General features: G+C 39.4%; 1 protein-coding gene across 1 annotated transcript in view; it reads left to right on the forward strand.

Annotated features, from left to right (window-relative positions):
• KIF21A (kinesin family member 21A) overlaps positions 1-18,944 on the forward strand; it is a gene marked incomplete at both ends in the record, with an annotated part of 90,992 nt that overhangs the window by 69,478 nt on the left and 2,570 nt on the right. Inside the window, 10 exons of the mRNA XM_080343921.1 lie at positions 787-1,004; positions 5,100-5,210; positions 5,756-5,884; positions 7,465-7,503; positions 9,534-9,670; positions 11,151-11,331; positions 11,676-11,840; positions 12,547-12,664; positions 15,267-15,437; positions 18,266-18,465. Coding sequence (XP_080200047.1) covers positions 787-1,004; positions 5,100-5,210; positions 5,756-5,884; positions 7,465-7,503; positions 9,534-9,670; positions 11,151-11,331; positions 11,676-11,840; positions 12,547-12,664; positions 15,267-15,437; positions 18,266-18,465 — 1,469 coding nt within the window. The remainder of the gene's footprint in view (positions 1-786; positions 1,005-5,099; positions 5,211-5,755; positions 5,885-7,464; positions 7,504-9,533; positions 9,671-11,150; positions 11,332-11,675; positions 11,841-12,546; positions 12,665-15,266; positions 15,438-18,265; positions 18,466-18,944) is intronic.

Raw genomic sequence — 18,944 nt, forward strand, 5'->3', positions numbered from 1 at the left:
GCTTAGCCTCCACTCTTCTAACTGCAGTTGGCTTTAGAGGAATATATCTAGGTTGCCTGTTGCATTATTGGTGCCTTTCATTGGTGTGCAGGTCGTTAGGCAGGTAAACTGAGTTTGAAAATGTTGGCATAAAATGAACGTGTCTTTTTTGTAATGGCTCTGTTCAGACTGGACCTTTGTCCTCCCCAGTGACCTTTCTTTCCCTGAGGAATAGATTTAATTTCACAGTGTCATCACACCTAGCATGTGTAATCCTTTTTTTTAAGGAAGGACTGTGTTGCACAAAGCTTGGCTCCTTTGTGATGTTTTCTGTTTTCAAATTGTTGAAACGCTGAGCAAATCCTAATTCACATTGGCTTAAAGTACTCTTGAAGTGACAAACTAAGGAAGAAGCAGAGTTTGTAAATCAGAAGAAGCATCAGTGTAAGAAGTCACACTAGTATAATTATAGCTATTTAAATTTACATTCTGCTGTATTCCTCTCTGCCTTATAACATTTCATTTGGATAAACCTTAGGAGAGTAATATTGTACTACTGTATTATTGACAGTCACTTGTACTTGGTTGAAAGGATATCCTTGGAAACTAGTTGTCAAATCAGTATCTCATGCTGTTGAATTTGACTTGCCTCCTCTGAAATTGTTGCCAAAGTAGAGGTGAACTCCTTGGTTTAGTTTCCAAAGGTAGTGGGATGTAAACTACCAGCCAATGCTACGCTTAAATGTAGCACTCTAGACATATAGCATGGGATGTTTAAATTGCAACTTGGTTTTTATTTGTCTCTAGGCCCGCCGGAGGACCACGACCCAGATGGAGTTGCTGTATGCGGACAGCAGTGATTTAGTCTCTGAAATCAGTGCTGCAGACTCTGCTTTGGCTGGCACTCTTGCATCAGTTGCAGAAAACCAAGCAAGTGGGATGGCTGCTGACACAAATGATACTTCTGCTAGGGACAGAGAGTTTATTCCCCCACCATCTGGCTTACCTTCTAAAATAGGCAGCATGTAAGTTTGGCCATGCTGTACTAATTATCCTTTGCTTTTAAAAAATGCATGTTGCCAGTTTCTTTTAATCTATTATTTTAACTTTACAAAGGAGATTGATATACTTGAAGCTTGCCTAATAATACTGACAAAGCTCCTCCTTTTCTACCATCACCACTCTAGAAAATATAAATGCACTGTTGTAAATAATGTGTTTCTTATTGAATATACAAGTTCTATTAAGTTGCTTTGTCGTAGTAAAATTACTGTAGCCTTGTTTCTAAGTAGCTGGAAAAATCCATGTCGTACGTTAGATACATTGCTATATTAGTGCTATGGGCAATGCACATTCTAGGGAGCTAGTGAGAATCTGCTTAGAACAGCAGAGATTTAAAAAAACCAAACACCCCACGACCAGCCCAAAGACTTACATAATGCAGTAATAGTATCTGTATACAGTCCTGACTATTAAGTGAAATCTTTCTATGAGTCATCCTGTGTGGATTGTGCTTAAAATGACTCAGTCTATGCAATAAGGAAACATGTTGGATATTATGAATTCTCAAAAATAATTTCTATTTGCAGGTGGCAGCTACCTGCAGAACAGATTTACTAATTAAAAGTATTACTTGACGCCAAATATAACTAAAAAATATTATTTTTGTCTTTTTACTTTGGGACCAGCAGCTGTCTCTCACATACACTCTCTTCTTTTTCACTTGCTCTTGCTGTTCTTTTTTTATATCTACCGATATCACTGTTGGTTATTAGCCATTCACTACTAGAGACCTTTTTCTTGGCTTTTTAGGTAGTAGCTCCTATATTGCACAAGCTCACGCGTAAACCGAATGCGCTTGCCACGTTCAGCAATATGGAAAAGCTGTGCCCCATAGCTATCCTCCTATTACAGATCCTGGAATTAGACATCTTTCACTACCCATCTGTCCTATTTGCATAATATTTTTACAGCAGTCTCCTCCTAATGTACATTTGCAGTTTGCATTATTTTTCTGTGTATTTCTAGCACCTGCTTGAGGTGACAATCATGAACAGCAGAACACTGCTGACAGTAATTATTAACCCATGCGGATGGCTTCAGTGCATTTTACCAGTAGAATCTGCTTGGAAAGAATGCTCTTGGGGGTGAGGATAGGTGGAGAAACCCACTGTTTTCAGCAGTTAGTGTGAGATCACTAGGGACTCTTGAAGCTTCAAGATTAAAACGTCAAGTGTTATGACCTGGCATCCAAGACTCAGGTAATACCAACTTTTGCCTCTCTCCATCTGCTAGAATGTATCCATTTGTGAAAGTGAGCCAGCAATGAGGCAAAATGGGATTTTACGAAAACTGTGTTCTGTGAGCATTAGGGAGTTATGCGCTGTCAGTAAATCAGTTTCATCAGCAGTATGCCTCACGTACATTTTGATTTGTTATTGATCATGTCTTAGCAGATACGTGACCAGAAATTCCCACAATCAGTCTGCAGTGGCTTCCTTACTGCAATTTAGATGCTTTTTCAAAACTAGAACTCAGTATACTTTATACACTGTTACTATTTTTGCTGGTCACTGGTCATTGTTGAAGAAAGCTTCTCTTTGTCAGCCATCTGGCCTTCCTATAGGGGTCTGTAGTGCTGTCATATTGTATAATAAAATACATTATTCTGGAGCAGATTGTGGTCTTATCTGCAATAAATATTACCTCCCTTGTGCAACTTACTGAAGTGGCATTCAGGGATGTAGAAGCAGTAACAGTGATCCAAAATACACATTCTCAAAGTGACAGAAATTAATTATATGCTATGGGGCAAATCTAGGTGTCTTTATATGTACAAACTGCTCCACTTTGGAAACCCCTCAATTTTCTTGGATCTGTGGTGATTCAGGGAGGTGCCTAAATGCACCTGGGCAACAGTTATTTTGGTTGGAATTCTGTTCACAGAGATGGATAGTGCCATTGTCCTTCGATATTCTAAACTCATCTACAGCAGCCTCTTCAGACTAGAGTGGCCTCCTGTAGGTATTGTGCCAGCTCGTGAGATGTCTTATGTCCTGGAAAATCTGAAAGGACAATGGAAGCCTGTAATTAGGTGTGTCTCTTGCTCCTTTTCATTCAGGTGATTGACATAATGCACCTGGTTTTTACATCTATGCTTGGGAATACCGCTGCATTTTTAGAATACCTGTATTTCCAGGCTGTCAAAAGAAATTCATAATATGGGCGTGCTCTTTGCACCTTCTTCTGAGGACATGCCACTCTGGAGTCAAAGATGGAAGACTCAAGGGGCAGGTAGAGTGTGAGCAAGAGGGAGCTGACTCCATGTCTGAGTATGCAGGATGCTGGTGTGAGCCAGAGGAGCTTGAGTTTGGGTTTCTGGTGTGATTTATTTAGTCTAATAACTTCACAGAAGACTCATAGGGCAACCATGGCAGTGGAGACTGTAGTCCAAGTTTGTCATCCTTGCTGAAAGATCTAGCTGTCAGGCCTATCACAGGATTCACCTTGTAACCCAAATACTTTTTACATTCCTAAATGCATACTGGTCCATCATAAAGAGACAGGTACTGTGTCCTGTTCCCCGTCTTTCTGTGTCCTTTGCAGAGTATGCCTAGAAGTACAGGAGCCCTGCAGAGAAAAGGGTGCTCTGGCCTTGAGGAGAGAATTGAACCCACCTTCTCCCCCTTGTTTTTTTTTTGTACTTTAACTGCTATGCTTTTGTGCAAAAACAGACAGGTTATCACTTGTCCTCTGTTTCCCACCTCTTAAAGATTCCAGGGGAGCTCTAGGGTCTGCACACAACTCTTGCCACTAGATCTTACAGGTAGGACCTTCTCTTTCCAGGTAGGACCTTCTCTTTCCAGGTAGGACCTTCTCTTTCCAGGTAGGACCTTCTCTTTCCAGGTAGGACCTTCTCTTTCCAGGTAGGACCTTCTCTTTCCAGGTAGGACCTTCTCTTTCCAGGTAGGGCTTGTGTTCAGTGTCCATGTGATTGCTTCAGGCAGCCTCAGCTACTTGAGTCAAGCAGCTGTTCTTGGTTGTGCTGTCCTTGTTAAATCATGTTATCCTGCATGCCAGTTCCCAGGAGGATTTCATGTAGCACAGACCTGGTAGAGCTTCACTCTTGTAGAGAAGCTACAGCAATGTAGATCCAGAGCCCATAGAGCTCTGAGAACAGATGCTGATAACCATGTCAAACAGGTGACCCGCCAACTGAACTTTGCTTAATAAAGTTGTGTGGCACAAAAGCACTTTCAGAATCTGCTTTTTCTCTTTTGGTGGGTATTTCTGGTTCTTATAGAAACAACTTCAACACACACACAAAAAGTGATAAACCAAAGCCAAAGTTGCTTTTCCAGTTGCCTAGCTAGTGAGAAATGGGATTTCGGAAGGGAGGAGACCATCCATATGCCCTTCTTTTTTTATCTGTCTGTGGTGAAATGATGACATTTGGGTGTGAGCATTAATAGTATATTTTTCATCCTTTTGCTATTTTTAATGGGGAGTAAAAGGTTGGGACAAAGACCCTAGTGACTGTGAACTTGAATTATGTCAGAGCAATAACTAGAGAGACGAAGGAAGGATGGAAAGCAAGAAGGAAGGGAAGAGGAGACAAAGAGAGGCAGTGTTATTATAATAGTCAGGCTGTAAATGCAAAATACTTCCTGGTTTTGAACTTGATATTGAAACATGAATATGTTAATACGAAATTCATATGTGAAAGTCATCATGATTTTTCTGTTCTCATGTATTTAAGTGGTCTATTGTAAGTGAAAGTTGTGGAATCTGAAATTTTAGATCTTAATCAGACCTTGCGTCTTTTCTGTGATCTATATTTGAGAAGCATACTCTACTGTGTTTCTTTTAGTCATCTCTTTATTGTTGAATTAGTAGCTTTCCTTTGTGTATTCAGTATCTGGCTCTTCATATGTTGATGAACTATGAAAGTGAATAAACTTGGTGTGTTTTCATATTAAAATGTGAGAACAAATTTAGAGTCCATAAATGCAAGAGATAATGATAAAGTGCATTCTAAAATTTGAAATCTGAATGGGAGAATGACAGTTCATGTAAGAAAAGCAAGTTTGTAAGTTAGTTAATTATTCCTCTTGCTTTAGTTCTAGACAACCATCTCTGTCGGAGAAGAAGATACCTGAGCCTTCACCTTTAGCCAAGAGAAAAGTCTATGAGAAAACAATGGAAAAGACAAAGGCAAAAGAACAAAAACTGTAAGATTCTTTTATTTTCTCTGACATAATTTCAACCTTGGGTATATTTTCTTGAAAAAAATAAATCCGTATTTTTGTGTTTATTTAATTCTAAGGCAGTTTATATTTTAGACAGTGAAATGATTCTCTGCTTAACTTCCATATGTGGATTACTTTTTTCCAGAGTATTTTTCTGTACAAAATAACTTGGGAGCAGAGCCCTGAGACTATGTCCTTTGGAACACTTGCAAATGATTTTTTTTTGGTTGTTATTACTAAATGGAAGTAATCAATTTCTCTAAGAAACTGCAGTTTTATAATAATTTCTTCATTTTACATATGTGTGCTTTCTGCCTGGAGCTTTCACTGTTTGCACATAAACTTTGAACGTTGTGCCACCTTGCACTCCGCAGCAGTTTATTGACTTATGTGGGAAATATCTGTAGCTAGCATTATAATTTTATTTATTCGCTTAAGAAAAGGGCATCTAACATTTGAGGCATGTTGCATTTAACTTCTCTAACCATTCATAACCTGTTAAAGAAGATGTTCTTTTTTTCTTGTAGCTCAGATTCTGGAGCCCCAGAGGCTAGTCTGTCACCTCCTACTTCCCCACCAAGCCGGCCCCGTAATGAAATGAATGTTTTTAGTCGTCTTACTGTTTCTCAGGGAAACACATCAGTTCAGCAGGATAAGTAAGTCACAGAGGGAAGCCTCAGCCCCCAACCAGGGAACTGCAAAGTATGCTCAAGTTATCAGTGTAGTATCTGTTAGATATTTTGTCCTTCTCCTGCAAGACAGGAGGAGACATTTCTTGTGTTTGCATGTAGTTTTCAAAGAAAATACTTTAGACTTCCATGAAACCATTGAAAATTCAAGAAAAGCAATTTCCTGCTGAACCTTGTTTCCTGTTTTCTAGGCTATGTCTGGTATTTGTAGTTTAAAACCCAAAATATAAAAGAACAGTGAAATTCTTAGATGTATGTGTATTTGTGTGTGTGTTTATACCTAAAAGTAGAGTTTAGCTGGCAATTTAGGAAATGGTGCTTTTGACAGTTATTTGGTTGCTCCAGCGTTGCTCTGAGGGCCGTCACAACAGCACCCTGGAGGATGGGATGTTGAGATGGCTAGAACACAATTGTTTAGAGATTATCCAAATTATTGAACAGACTGAGTTCAGGAGGTGATCTGGAGGAGCAGATGATAGTCATACCTGTTTAGGAAAAATGGAGCTGAGTTTCCTTGGATGTTAAGCATCTGTTAGGAGCCTTACTCCAAATTGCAGCAGACTTGCCTTGAGCAGAATCTTTATTACAGGTTTCGGTACTGATACTAATGCCATGCGGCACCAAGAACTGCAATTTAAACTTAGAATAAACCTTTAGTTTTGACTGTAGCACGACAAGAATTTGCTCCTGTCTGTTTACACTACTGTTTTTTATAAAACTTTGCTTTTTTTCTAGTGTTCTGCAGAGTCACCACATAGCAAGCAGTAGTTTGCAAGGCTTTCAACTGTGCTTATAACTTCTTTATCTCTTAGCTATGTTACCTTTACCTTACTGCTAACTCCCACCTAACCCTTTTCATTTTCTCTGGACTGACTTTGAAGTCAAATTGAAACTGCTGAGTCTGTTTGATTCGAGTTGAAAATGAAGGACATCTTAAGACATACGGCAAATGTTCATGGAGGGTGATTTTTTTTCTTGATGTGTATTTTCTCTTCTTTTATTTTTAAATGTTTTTGAAAATGAGAGGTGAAGGATTTTGAACTTAGGATCATTTGCAAATTGGTGTTCTTGTTTCAGTGGGTTATCAATATGTTTAATATTTATGTTCTATGATTAACATTTTACATGTTTCTTCTACACCTAACAGGCATTGATATTCAGATATTTTTCCTTTTGACATTTTCAACAAGCACTATGTTACAGAGGTTAAATTATGGATCAATCTTCTCCTTTTACTTTGTTGCCTTTACTTCTGTAAGAAAATGTTGGGGAAATACATAATGGCTCAGCTGATGTTATTCAGGTTCTTGTGCTGAGACAGTCTACCAGTGTAACCTACTACTGAGAGTGCTGTTTTAAGGTTGATTCCCCCCAGCCCCATATTATCAGAGATTTAAGATATACCGTGAGCAATGCTGCATACTGTATGTGGATTTGCATTGCTTTTCTGAATTGGCCATGCTGTTGTTTGTTCTTCTCCTATGGAGGCTTTACTTTGCTGATACCTATATTCTTTCTCCTCACAATTCCACCACTGTTGATTGTAGGTCTGATGAAAGTGATTCCTCTCTGTCGGAGGTACACAGGTACTTTCTCTTTCTCTTTTCTGTTTTCCTGGCGTCTCTCACTGAAGTTAGTCCAGTTCTTAGGAAATTTCATTTTGCTGCATGACTTTTCCTGATACTTGTGCACTGCATCTCTTTTGCTTTTGCCAGAAGTTTAAAAATCTGCGATTTTGGTCAAGCATGTCTCTCACTCTTCTTTTTTTAGGGTGTTCTTTGTGTTGAGCATGTCAGGTTTTTTCTTTTCAAATGAAGTATGGTGTAAACTCTCCCTTAGACATATTCTTTCTCTCTATTTGTTTTCTTTAAAAAAGGAGGAGCAGACATTTTCTTAGGTTTTGTGTGCTTCTCTCTTCTTTGTTTTTCTTGTTCAGTTGTATGCTTTGATCACTCACTAAAAATGACATTCTAGAGTAAATGAAAACCCATAGGTTTTTTTTATTATGTCTTTCTGACAGAATGTGTAGTGGCTTAAGAGATGAAAGAGATGTCCCCACTCAGGTTCCTAACCTGTGGCTTAGGATTTTGGTACTCAGTGAAAAATTGGTTTACCAAGAAGGGCAGTCAAAGGACTCATAATAATATGATGGTGACTTTGTCTTGTCCTTGTAGCAGTTGTAGCGTGTGTTGTCTGTAGATTTCAGAGCACTGCACACAGGCAAATAAATAGCTCTGGGACATGTACTTTACATGGTTTGTCAAGGGAATGTGTGGGTGAGAACAGCAGCAGGAGCAACTCGGCCTAGAGGCAGTGTGATCCGCTGGGGAATACTACAGAACAACCATGTTAGTTTTCGATGGTGTTAGAAAACAAAAGCATAGAGACATAAACTAATAATAAGAATAAAGTAAGGTGTTCCCGTAGTCTTGAAAACATAGAAAGATGCAGATTGAAAGGTGAAAGCCTTTCCAAAATGAGGCATTAATGTCAAACAATTTAAGGCAATATTAATATTAGTAAAATATATAAAAGGATTGTGGAGTAATGAATTATATGAATGAAGATGTCCTGAGCAGTAAAAATGGATTATATAATAATTTCAAAGACTCTACTAGATAAACCAGCCAATTGCCACAAAGTTAGATAGTATCAGGAAGGACTTTTTTCCTTCCTGTAGCAAGGTTCTGGGCAATATTATGGAATTTTTGCATTTTCTAAAGCACCTGACACTTGTGTATATGTGTGAGATAGGGCTATGGCTTGGTTCCTTTTTCTCACAGTTACATGTGTAACATGCAGAAGAGCATGACCATGAGTCTTCTCTGCAAGCAGATCAGGTCACAGTGTTGTGTTGCATGTTTGTGTGCATTACCTTGAGGCTTTTCTACACTTCACAGAAATGAGCGGGGTCCGTGTGTGTGCAGCAGTATGCATGGGATTTTAGACTGCTACATAATTTTTATTTGGGGATGAACTCTGGTGCTTTTTTTCAGGCTGAGTTAGTCTTTTGGCATCACCACACAGCTAGCTACAAATCCCCGGGAAGATTCCTCTGAGCTGTCTGTATTCCAACCACAATCCTGTTTAGCCATTTGAGTACAAGAGTGGTGTTGGGTACAGGCGCAGTAGGAAACTTCCTCAGGCATACAAGTTAGCAGCAATTCCTCAGGCCTTCCCCTAGAAGGCAGCTGATGTGAAATGCCTGCTTAGTTTGGAATTGGCAAGATACCATAAATTTGCACCATTTTTTCAGATGCCCTAGTTAGATTGAGATGTCTTTATGCAATTTGCAGTTGTAAGGTTTGTCCTAGGCATCCAGGAGCTTTAAGCATCCTGGATCTTTCAGCATTATACAGGCTTACCTGTCCACCAAACATTCAGTGTCTTGTCTTTTTTTCATTTGTTTTTGTATGTGATTTGCTTTAACTGATAGTCCAGAGTTGACACTTGTTGAAGCTAAAAAGTAAAGATCCTTCCATAGTTTATGAAAGGCATTCAGCTGTTCTGCCCTCACATATAAGAAAATTAGATTAATTTTTCCCCTGCATTTAAATAAAATAATTTTATTTGTGTCTATTACTATGCCCAACTCACATTTTCTTCTTTTCTTTAGGGGGATAATCAACCCATTCCCTGCTTTAAAATGCATCCGATCATCCCCACTTCAGTGTATCTATACAGCTGAAGGCCATACCAAGGCTGTGCTTTGTGTGGATGCAACTGATGATCTTCTCTTCACTGGATCTAAAGGTTGGGCAAGCTCCATGCGTCTGTGCTGCCTACAGAGGCTGCTTTGACAGCATGGGATGTTATGAAATTCTCTGCTTGTGCTTAGGGCTGTAAACACAGTGGAAATTGTGAGGATCTATTTTGTAACATAAGCTCAAGAAGGATTTACAGTAATTATCTACAGGTTTTTAATTCCAATGGGTAGTAATTGGCTGTTTATTTGTAGTGGAAAAAGTATCTATTGAGAATAACATTTCTTGAGTGATATGATGGAAACAATCAGGGTAACATGTGCACACCTGATGTGCAGTGCAAAGTAATAGCCTCAGGGTAGGGACAGAGGTGGGAATTAGCACATCTTTGCCTGTGCTACCTACAGAGTTGAATAGAGTCTTCTCACCATAGTTGATTCTTCTAGCAGAACTAAGGGCATTTTCTGCTTCCCCTGTGGTCTTGTTGCCCATCTCCTGTGGGCATAAGAGTTGTATGGCTGTTGTGGCAGGAACTGGGTTTTTAGTAGTCACTGAATTCTGTACTGGATGGTGCCACCATACTAGATTTTTTCATCTGTACACATAATGAATAAACCTTGAAATTTCAGGGCATCCTTTTTAGCCCTATATTAACCCAGAGATAACCTCATCCAGATGCAGGTTTTCCATTGCTAGTATTCAGGTGGCTATTCTACTTGTGGGCTGTTAAAAATAGCAAGACACACTATTTTTTCTTTTTAATGTCTGACAATTCTTGGTATACTTTCTTTCTTTGTGCTATTATAACTACTATCTACACTCTTCATTCTCTCCACTTATTTGAGTAACAATGTGCTTCTGAAAATATACGGGATGGTACAGACATGGTACAACAGAGTTTCCTGTGCTCTCCATTTGTGTTGCAAAATTCTTGAAAACTTTAATGCATTTGGGATTTTAGTACACAAAAGGTCACAGTACTTAAATACCTTTGCTACTGAATAAAAACTGTGACTAAAGCACTTATGCTGTGATTTTCAGAGGGTTCTAAAGCACTGAATAGTTTGGATGGCTTACCTTTGTAGTTTTGTTGTGGCAGTCAGTACTCTGTGTTGAGCCACAAAGTGCCTCTTGAACTATGTCCTTGAATTCTTGAATTAAAAGTTGGGGTCTTCTCTTGATCTGTCATCATCCAAAGTTTACAGCCTCAAAACTGTCTGTATCTTCACTTTCCTTGAGGTGGAGTTTTATCCTTCTGAAATGCTGTGGGAGCTAACATACGTATCTTGAATGCACAAAATTTAATGATTAAACTTGCTTAGTTTTGATGATGGGTGGTGATCATATGTATTCTTTAAGATCTATTTAATTTAGCTGTTTTCTGTAGTGCCTACCTAAAGGGAGGGGTATGGATGACTACAAATGAACGCATGTACTGATTTCTTAAATTACTGAGTTTTAGAAAAGCATGAGTTTTCTGTGGAGTTCTTAAATACTTTCGTCCCTCCTGTTTGCTTATCTTTATTTAGATCGTACCTGTAAAGTCTGGAATCTGGTAACTGGACAAGAGATTATGTCTCTAGGGGGTCATCCAAATAATGTTGTTTCCATAAAATATTGCAACTACACTAGCCTGGTCTTCACAGTCTCAACCTCCTATATCAAGGTGTGGGACATCAGAGATTCTGCTAAGTGTATTCGGACATTGACGTAAGTATGCTAAACCTCAAATGCCAAGAGTTTAAATCAGTCTCAATTTTAGGTAAATTTTATTAGATTTAATTCAGTAATGCAGCATAGTGTAATTCAAGTACACTGAGGCTGAAAGCTTTCTATGTGTGTTCAGGGTAAGTCACTATGATGCACTGGTAATATATGGAAACATGAAACAATTTGCATTCATGCCTATAGTGTTTTGCCAAATATTCTCTAATCATAACTGGCTTGCAGCCTCTTTGCTCAGGTAAATAGATTTGGTTTTGAACAGTATGCAAAGCAGGAAAAACGTGATGTAGCGGTTTGTGGTTTTTTTTCTTCTTCCTCCCTGTATTCAGATCTTCGGGCCAAGCGATGCCTGGGGATGTGTGCTCGGCAAGTACTAACAGAACAGTCGCTATCCCAGCTGGGGAGAACCAGATCAATCAAATTGCACTAAATCCAACTGGCACATTCCTCTATGCAGCTGCTGGAAACTCAGTGAGGATGTGGGACCTGAAAAGGTACTGAACACTAGCAGAAGAGAATGTTCTTTAGGTGATTACATGTGCATACAACGCAAAGTCAATGGAATGTTTCCTGTTCATGGTAACATCCATAACCCAGGCAAAATATGGTCAAGGTGTGGATCGACTCCACATATGTGGAGGTGCTCATGATTTCCTCATGTGTTAAGGTTATGGTAAATTGTTTCAGCAAAAAATAATTGGAAAAACACAAGGTTTTGTTAAGACAAGCACTATAAAAACAGACTCTTGTAAGGAGACAGATGCATGAATCCTGATTAATAATTGGTGATGAGATGATGAAAACCATTTGATGTTATGTAATATAATATGGAACTATGACAGCCATACTATAATAGCAGTTTTCCAAACAGAACCCACACCTAAAGAGTGCATTCAAAATACAGAAAATACTTTGATTTGTCTTTCCTTCTAATTTTTAAAATTATTATTTTATTATTATTAACATTTTTATTATTTTATTATTTATGAATATTTTATTATTTTAATTATTAGACATTATTATTTTACATAAATATAAGCTTTTGTTTACATTTAACATTTAGCCATGGATACGAGCAATAGACATGAATAGTGAAGACATAAGGGAAAATAGAAAGATCCAATCTGGCAGAAATTGTGCTATAGACTGTATTGGATGTATGGACAAATAACAAATCCTCATTTACTCTTTTTCTTGAAGATTTCAGTCTACAGGAAAGTTAACTGGTCACCAGGGTCCTGTTATGTGCCTTACTGTAGATCGAATTTCCAATGGACAAGATCTTATTGTCACTGGTTCGAAGGATCATTATATAAAGGTAAACCATTAGTATTTGCTTATTTCGTTTAACTCCTCACATCAGCACGGGATGCAGACTTCAGCAGAAGTGACTCACATCTCTGTATCTGAAATATGGCAGCCAGAATGGAAATTCTTTATCAGTTATAGATTATGGATAATGTTCAGTCTTAATCAATGCTTATCATTTCAGTGTTGTTTATTTTTTTATTTGGATGGCTTTCTGTAGTTAAATTTTTCTTAATCCCCAGTAAAGTGAACATCAGGTGCAGGAAGTCTTGGAGAAATATTCATAACTCTTACTTCCAACAGCTAAATGTTATTTAAGAGTATCTTAAGTCAGTGTTTTGTTTTGAGTGCAGACCTGATTGCCTCAACAGAGACGGTCTGTGTGGTTCCACAGAGGATAGTATGGAGTCCAGCCCAGGCTCTTGCTTAAGTGTTACCTGAGTTCTGGGTGGGGAAGGACAGGGGGAGGTCAGCATATTTCAGCCAAGGTGCCCAGTCTACTTGGTGTATTCATGAGCATGCGGGTTGCTCTGAGTTGTGTTCGCAGCTTAGCCAGTGGTGTTACAATGCTTTCCTGCTTCTTGGCATTGTGATTAATTCACTCAAAGATAAGCAATTTGTTTCTGGAGGGAGGGGTGTTCAGTTTTGTATGTGTTTGTTTTTTCTCTTATCCATCTTTTTTCTGTTTCGGGCCCAACTCAGCCAGGGGTTATGTGAAACCACAAACTCCTGTTTCTCAGAAGTACGCTGGAACCACGAGACTATGGGAACTATACATCAGCTCCCCCATAAAGCTGCCCCTTGCACTACAAAGAACATGTGATTCATGAGGCCACAGAGAGAATGAGCAAGATACTTTGGCTTGTTATGAGGGAATGCCTTCATTCTGATCTTTATACTTCTCACACACTCGAAAAAGTGTATAAACGTGGCTGGGAGTGGAGCGGGCACCAGGACCCGAGTGAGCTTTCTCGCTGAGCTGGGCTTTCTCTTTTTTATATTATCCTGCAATTCTTGGATGCTTGGTTGTGCACTGGCCTCACCTTGGAAGACAGTCTGGGAGCTTGATGGTTTGGGCCATGGGTTTGAACCATCAGTACTCCCTGTGGTTAGAGGCCAGAGAGTTCCTAGGCAGTGGCATGACAGAGAGGTGCTCATTAATTACTTCTCTGCACAGTTCAGAATATTGAGTTAGTGAAGAGCTGCCTTCCTGGCACAGTAATGAGTATAGAACCTCAGTGGGGACAACAGGCTGTGATCATGTAATGCAAGTTTGTCATGCTACCAACTCGTGACAGGCAAGATCATGGGAGGGCTTTTGGAAAATACAGCTGTCAACAGTCAGGCAAGTTCATCTGCTGTTCTCGTGTGCTCCCTTGCTGTGGGTAGGCTACAGAAATCCTTATGAGGTGCCTGCCTCTTGACTTACATCACTGGAATATCCAGGGATATTTTGGCCATGTGTATGTGCTTCAGAGTAGCGTGTGTTCTGCAAGATTAATGCCTCCATAATAATCAAACTGCTTTGGATATGATTTCTGTGATTCAGAAGTTATTTCTATGGGCACGATCAGTGCAGCAGTTTGGGAATTCTCAGGGTTCCTCCACATGGGAAGGTCCACTGGGAATAGTAGGTCTGGTAACAGCTGCTGCTTTCCCCTACCACAGGAAACTACTGTCTTGTCTACTGAGCCAGGACTAGTCACCTCTAAGTGCATAACTTTTCTGGTGTATCATTGAACTGTTTTGTTACAACTGAACTGGTGCATGTTAATGGAATGTGGTAACTTTTAAAATACCTTTAAATAACTAAAGGTATTCTTTTACATGACCAAGCTGTCACTTTTCTACTGCCAAGCTTATTCATTTTAAAAGGTCGATGAAGAGCAAATAATAGGGGATGAAGTCTGACATTTGCTTGTGAAACAGAGGTAGCAGTTTAAAGAGTTAGAGCTCATCTGTTCTTCCTCAGCTCAGTCTAACTGGGTGAGTTCTGGCCTGCTACAATGCAAAATGAGCAGCAGCATAAGCAACCCTGTTTCTAGGGACAAAAAACCTGATGGGATTGATTATGCTTTAGGTTGTTAAAATGGCCTCTCTTAAAGAATCTGCTTTGAGATCCCATTGTTGGAGCACTGGCAAGGAGAGAGGTATGCCTAGTCCATGGAAAACATCATAGTGCTATGTAACCCTTGCCAAAACATCTTGTCCAGAAAAATATCTTAATGCCTCTTCCTGCAGCTGCCTGTGCAATTCTCCCAGGGTGAGTCTTGTTTCCCATGCTCATTCACGAGCTTTGTCCTTCTAGCCCACATACAGTGTATATATAGGCTCTTCCTTGTGAAGACAGTGTGTATTTTGTAATCAAATAGTAGCACCTCTTCCCAGAGCAATCTTCTCAGAAGTTAGCGAAGCATTCCTGATTCGGGCAAGAGGTAGAAGAGAAGAGAGGAATGGTTCTGGTAGATAAATATTGTTGAAGGTACATCATGATATGGTGGTCTGCAACAAGACTTTGAGTTTTTTCCCTGAAGTTATTCACTGCTCATCTTCCAAGCTGGTTAGGTGGCAGATAATTTAGCTTAACATATTTGATCTTTTATCTATTGTAGATGTTCGATGTAACTGAAGGAGCTCTTGGAAGTGTAAGTCCTACACACAATTTTGAACCCCCTCATTATGATGGCATTGAAGCACTTGCTATTATGGGAGACAACCTTTTCAGTGGATCCAGAGATAATGGAATTAAGAAATGGGATTTGACTCAAAAAGACCTTCTTCAGGTAATGTGAAAAATCACACAGCTAATGTGACAGTCATGCTGTAGAACTGCTTTGAGGTTGTGTAAATGTTCAGGCTCATATGATGACTGTTCACTTAGATACTCCTGTTTTTAAGAGAAAAGGTGCAGAGCACAGACTAAAAATCGATAATGTACTTGATCTTTACACTAGGAATGCAGTTGTTTCTCTTTTCAGTGAATGTACTGTCAGCAAGTTCTGATGAAGTGGTCAGTCCCTCTATTTTAGCTTTGAGTGTGTGGGAGTTGTTTTTTTGCTTTGGAATGAAAGCAGCATTTGCCTCCTCTGTGACTGGAACCATTGGATATCATCCTTGTCATTGACAAGTTAGTAAGTTCTGGACTTGAGGACTCATTAATGACAAACAATACATTAGATCAGGCTGCAGAGTATTTTCTTGTGAAGAGGGTTTACAACCTACCTTGCTCCACCAAGTCTTTTTTTTTTTCTAAAAAGATTATTGAGATCTCCATTCATCTTGTTATACAATGCATATGTTAAATAATTTATACAACACACATGTAATAATCTGTTTGCTAATATAAAATCAGGGGAAAAGAAGGTGGAAGGGTACAAAAAGGACCTCAAATCTAGGGAAACTTTGAAGTTCATTGTAATTTGTTTGACGTGGAGAACTTTGATTTTGGCTATTGCTATAAACTAGTCTGTACTTTTAGGTTGAATGAGAGGTTGTTGAGGTAGAGAGACAATTATTTGAGACCGTGTGAGAAATGGAAGGCAGAAAAACAGATGCCAGAAGATACTGCTGTTTTTTGCAGAGATTTGGTTAGATTAGATATCAATCATTTAATAATTTTTAGAGGGACGAGTAATGTGTCTTTTTTGCATTTAATGTGCAGATTCATAGCAAGGAAACAAATAGAATATTGAAGTTTTGAGACATGGGAGAATAATGGACTGGTCACATGTGACAGAAGAAAATTTCCATATGGACATACTGTGTATTCCATAAATATGCAAACTTTCTTGATCTTCTTTCAAAGTTGTCCAGTTAGTTGCCAGTTCCTTTTCAGAATAGTAAGACTTCACAGTTAAAATAAGGATTCAGAAATTCAGCTGCTTACAGAAAATCTTCACTTGGCCATACTGGGCCATCTGCTCTCTCATCTGTCTGTCTAGGGGAATGCACTAAGCAGCTTGTTAGTGAAGACAGGAGGACTGCAGGAACAGGAAAGATTTTGTATTTTCAGGGTGACTTTATTAAAGCTGTAAGAAGCATCTTCACTCTTGCATTTTAGGCTCATTAAAATATTATGCGATGTGCATTTTTGCCTTTGCAATTAACATCAGAAAGAATAAAGGGGGAAGGGTGAAGTAGTATGTAACAGTGGACTAGATGCATGCCATTTCTTATCTTCCTTTTGGTATATATGCATTTAATAATTTCTATACTTCATGTTCCCCCATTTGTTTGTTGGTTTGAAAAGTATAATGTAATAAAAATTATCTCACACTTCCTTCTTTCTATTTATTTCTATAAAATATTCGGTGTTTTTCAAGGAAGTGAGACCAAAGTGTTTGACAAAACAATATAAAGAATTCTTATTTGCTGTCTTTTTAGGCCATGTCCAGCTGAGTTTTCAGAATCTCCAGGGTCACGGATTGCACAGCTGCTCTGTGACCCATTGCACTCCTCCAACTACTCTTGTGTGAATTTCCCCTGACTCATAGCCAGTCAGAATTTCTGTTGTAGCAATTTTTTGTGGTGTGTACACTTGGTTGTTTTAGATGTAGGAAAAAAATAAACCTGAAACAGAGCTGAGCTGCTTTCAAGTATAAATGCTAACATTGCAATGGATGTCCTTCTTTGTCATACATGCGTTAAAACAAATGTGATCCTCTAGAACTGGTGAAAATCACTTAAACATGCTACTCAAAATAATTTGGAGATCATCAACATCCCAAGTCACAAAACACTGCTTGGCAAAATTCAGATGTACAAGAACCACCCCCCTCTCAGTTTCATGAAGTGCTGCAGGACCAGACCACCGGTGTTGTGATAGCAGTGTGTTATAGGTAAAACATCGAGGTAATCCTCAGAAGCTGAGTGTCCTCCATAACATGAGAAAGGCAGCAAACCAAAGCAGTTCCTACCAAACTGAGCTGGAGAAGAGCCACTTTGGTCCCCTTAAAAGACAAACTGGGGCTCTTATTTCCCCAGTGCTGGTACCAAATGGATTGTGTTCTCAGCTGGTCTGTGCAGCATTTTGCTTTCTGAATTAATAGTAAAATGTTAGTGTCCTTCCTCAATAAAGAACTAATGTATTTTTGTGAAGTGCTACATCACAAAATGATTTATCATCTGTAATGGGAAAAGAAGAAAGGAGGAAAGCAAATACAGAAACAGCTTCTGTCTCCCTGGTGTATTTTCTGTGCAGTATTTTGGATTTTCTTTAGGTGTTTTATAGCTGTTTTACAGACAGACTTGAAACATACACAGGGACCATATGTTCAAATATGCATTTGAACATATGCAGATTCAACATTATCCTAAATGAATTTTTGTTCCACATCAGGTCAATTGTGCATATTGGATTTTCTTCTTATTTTGCAGTACTATTTCAGAAAGAGGAACAAACTCATGATATAGAAGTAGCCTCATAGAAGATATCACCCTCCTTGCTCTAAAGGAGGAGAAGCCCCAGAGCTGGGATACACCTGGAGTCATGTAGCAAATCTACTGCAGGACAGGAATCGAGCTTTGAACTTGGGATTTTTCCATTTCTGTGCTTGTTCCTCTAGAATTTATTTCGCAGTCCTGTGAGACTTACCTGCCTTCTCTTTTTCAGCAAGTTCCTAATGCTCACAAAGACTGGGTGTGTGCTCTTGGCCTGGTACCTGCTGCTCCGGTTCTGCTCAGCGGCTGCCGAGGAGGAACCATCAAACTCTGGAACGTGGAAACCTTCGCACCCATTGGGGAGATGAAGGGACACGACAGCCCTATAAATGCCATCTGCACCAATTCCAGCCAGATTTTCACAGCAGCAGAGTGAGTTTTTCTTCTCCATGAATATTTCTTTTCTCTAGCTCCTGCTACAATTCTGTATCAAAAATAGCGTGGTCAGCAGGACAAGGGCAGTGATCCTTCCCCTGTACTCTGCATTGGTGAGGCCACACCTGGAGTATTGTGTTCAGTTCTGGGCCCCTCAGTTCAGGAAAGACATTGAAGTGCTGGAGCGGGTTCAGAGAAGAGCAACATGACTGGTGAAGGGACTTGAACGTAAGACCTATGGGGAGAGGCTGAGAGAGCTGGGGTTGTTTAGTCTGGAGAAGAGGAGGCTTAGAGGTGACCTCATGACTCTCTATAACTACCTGAAGGGAAGTTCTAGCCAGGTGGGGATTGGTCTCTTCTCCCAGGCAGTCAGCAATAGGACAAGGGGGCATGGGCTTCAACTCTGCCAGGGGAAATTTAGACTGAATATTAGAAAGAAATTCTTCACAGAGAGAGTGGTCAGGCATTGGAATGGC

Source organism: Nesoenas mayeri (assembly GCF_963082525.1).
Source record: "Nesoenas mayeri genome assembly, chromosome: 1".
In the NCBI taxonomy this organism is placed as follows: domain Eukaryota; kingdom Metazoa; phylum Chordata; class Aves; order Columbiformes; family Columbidae; genus Nesoenas; species Nesoenas mayeri.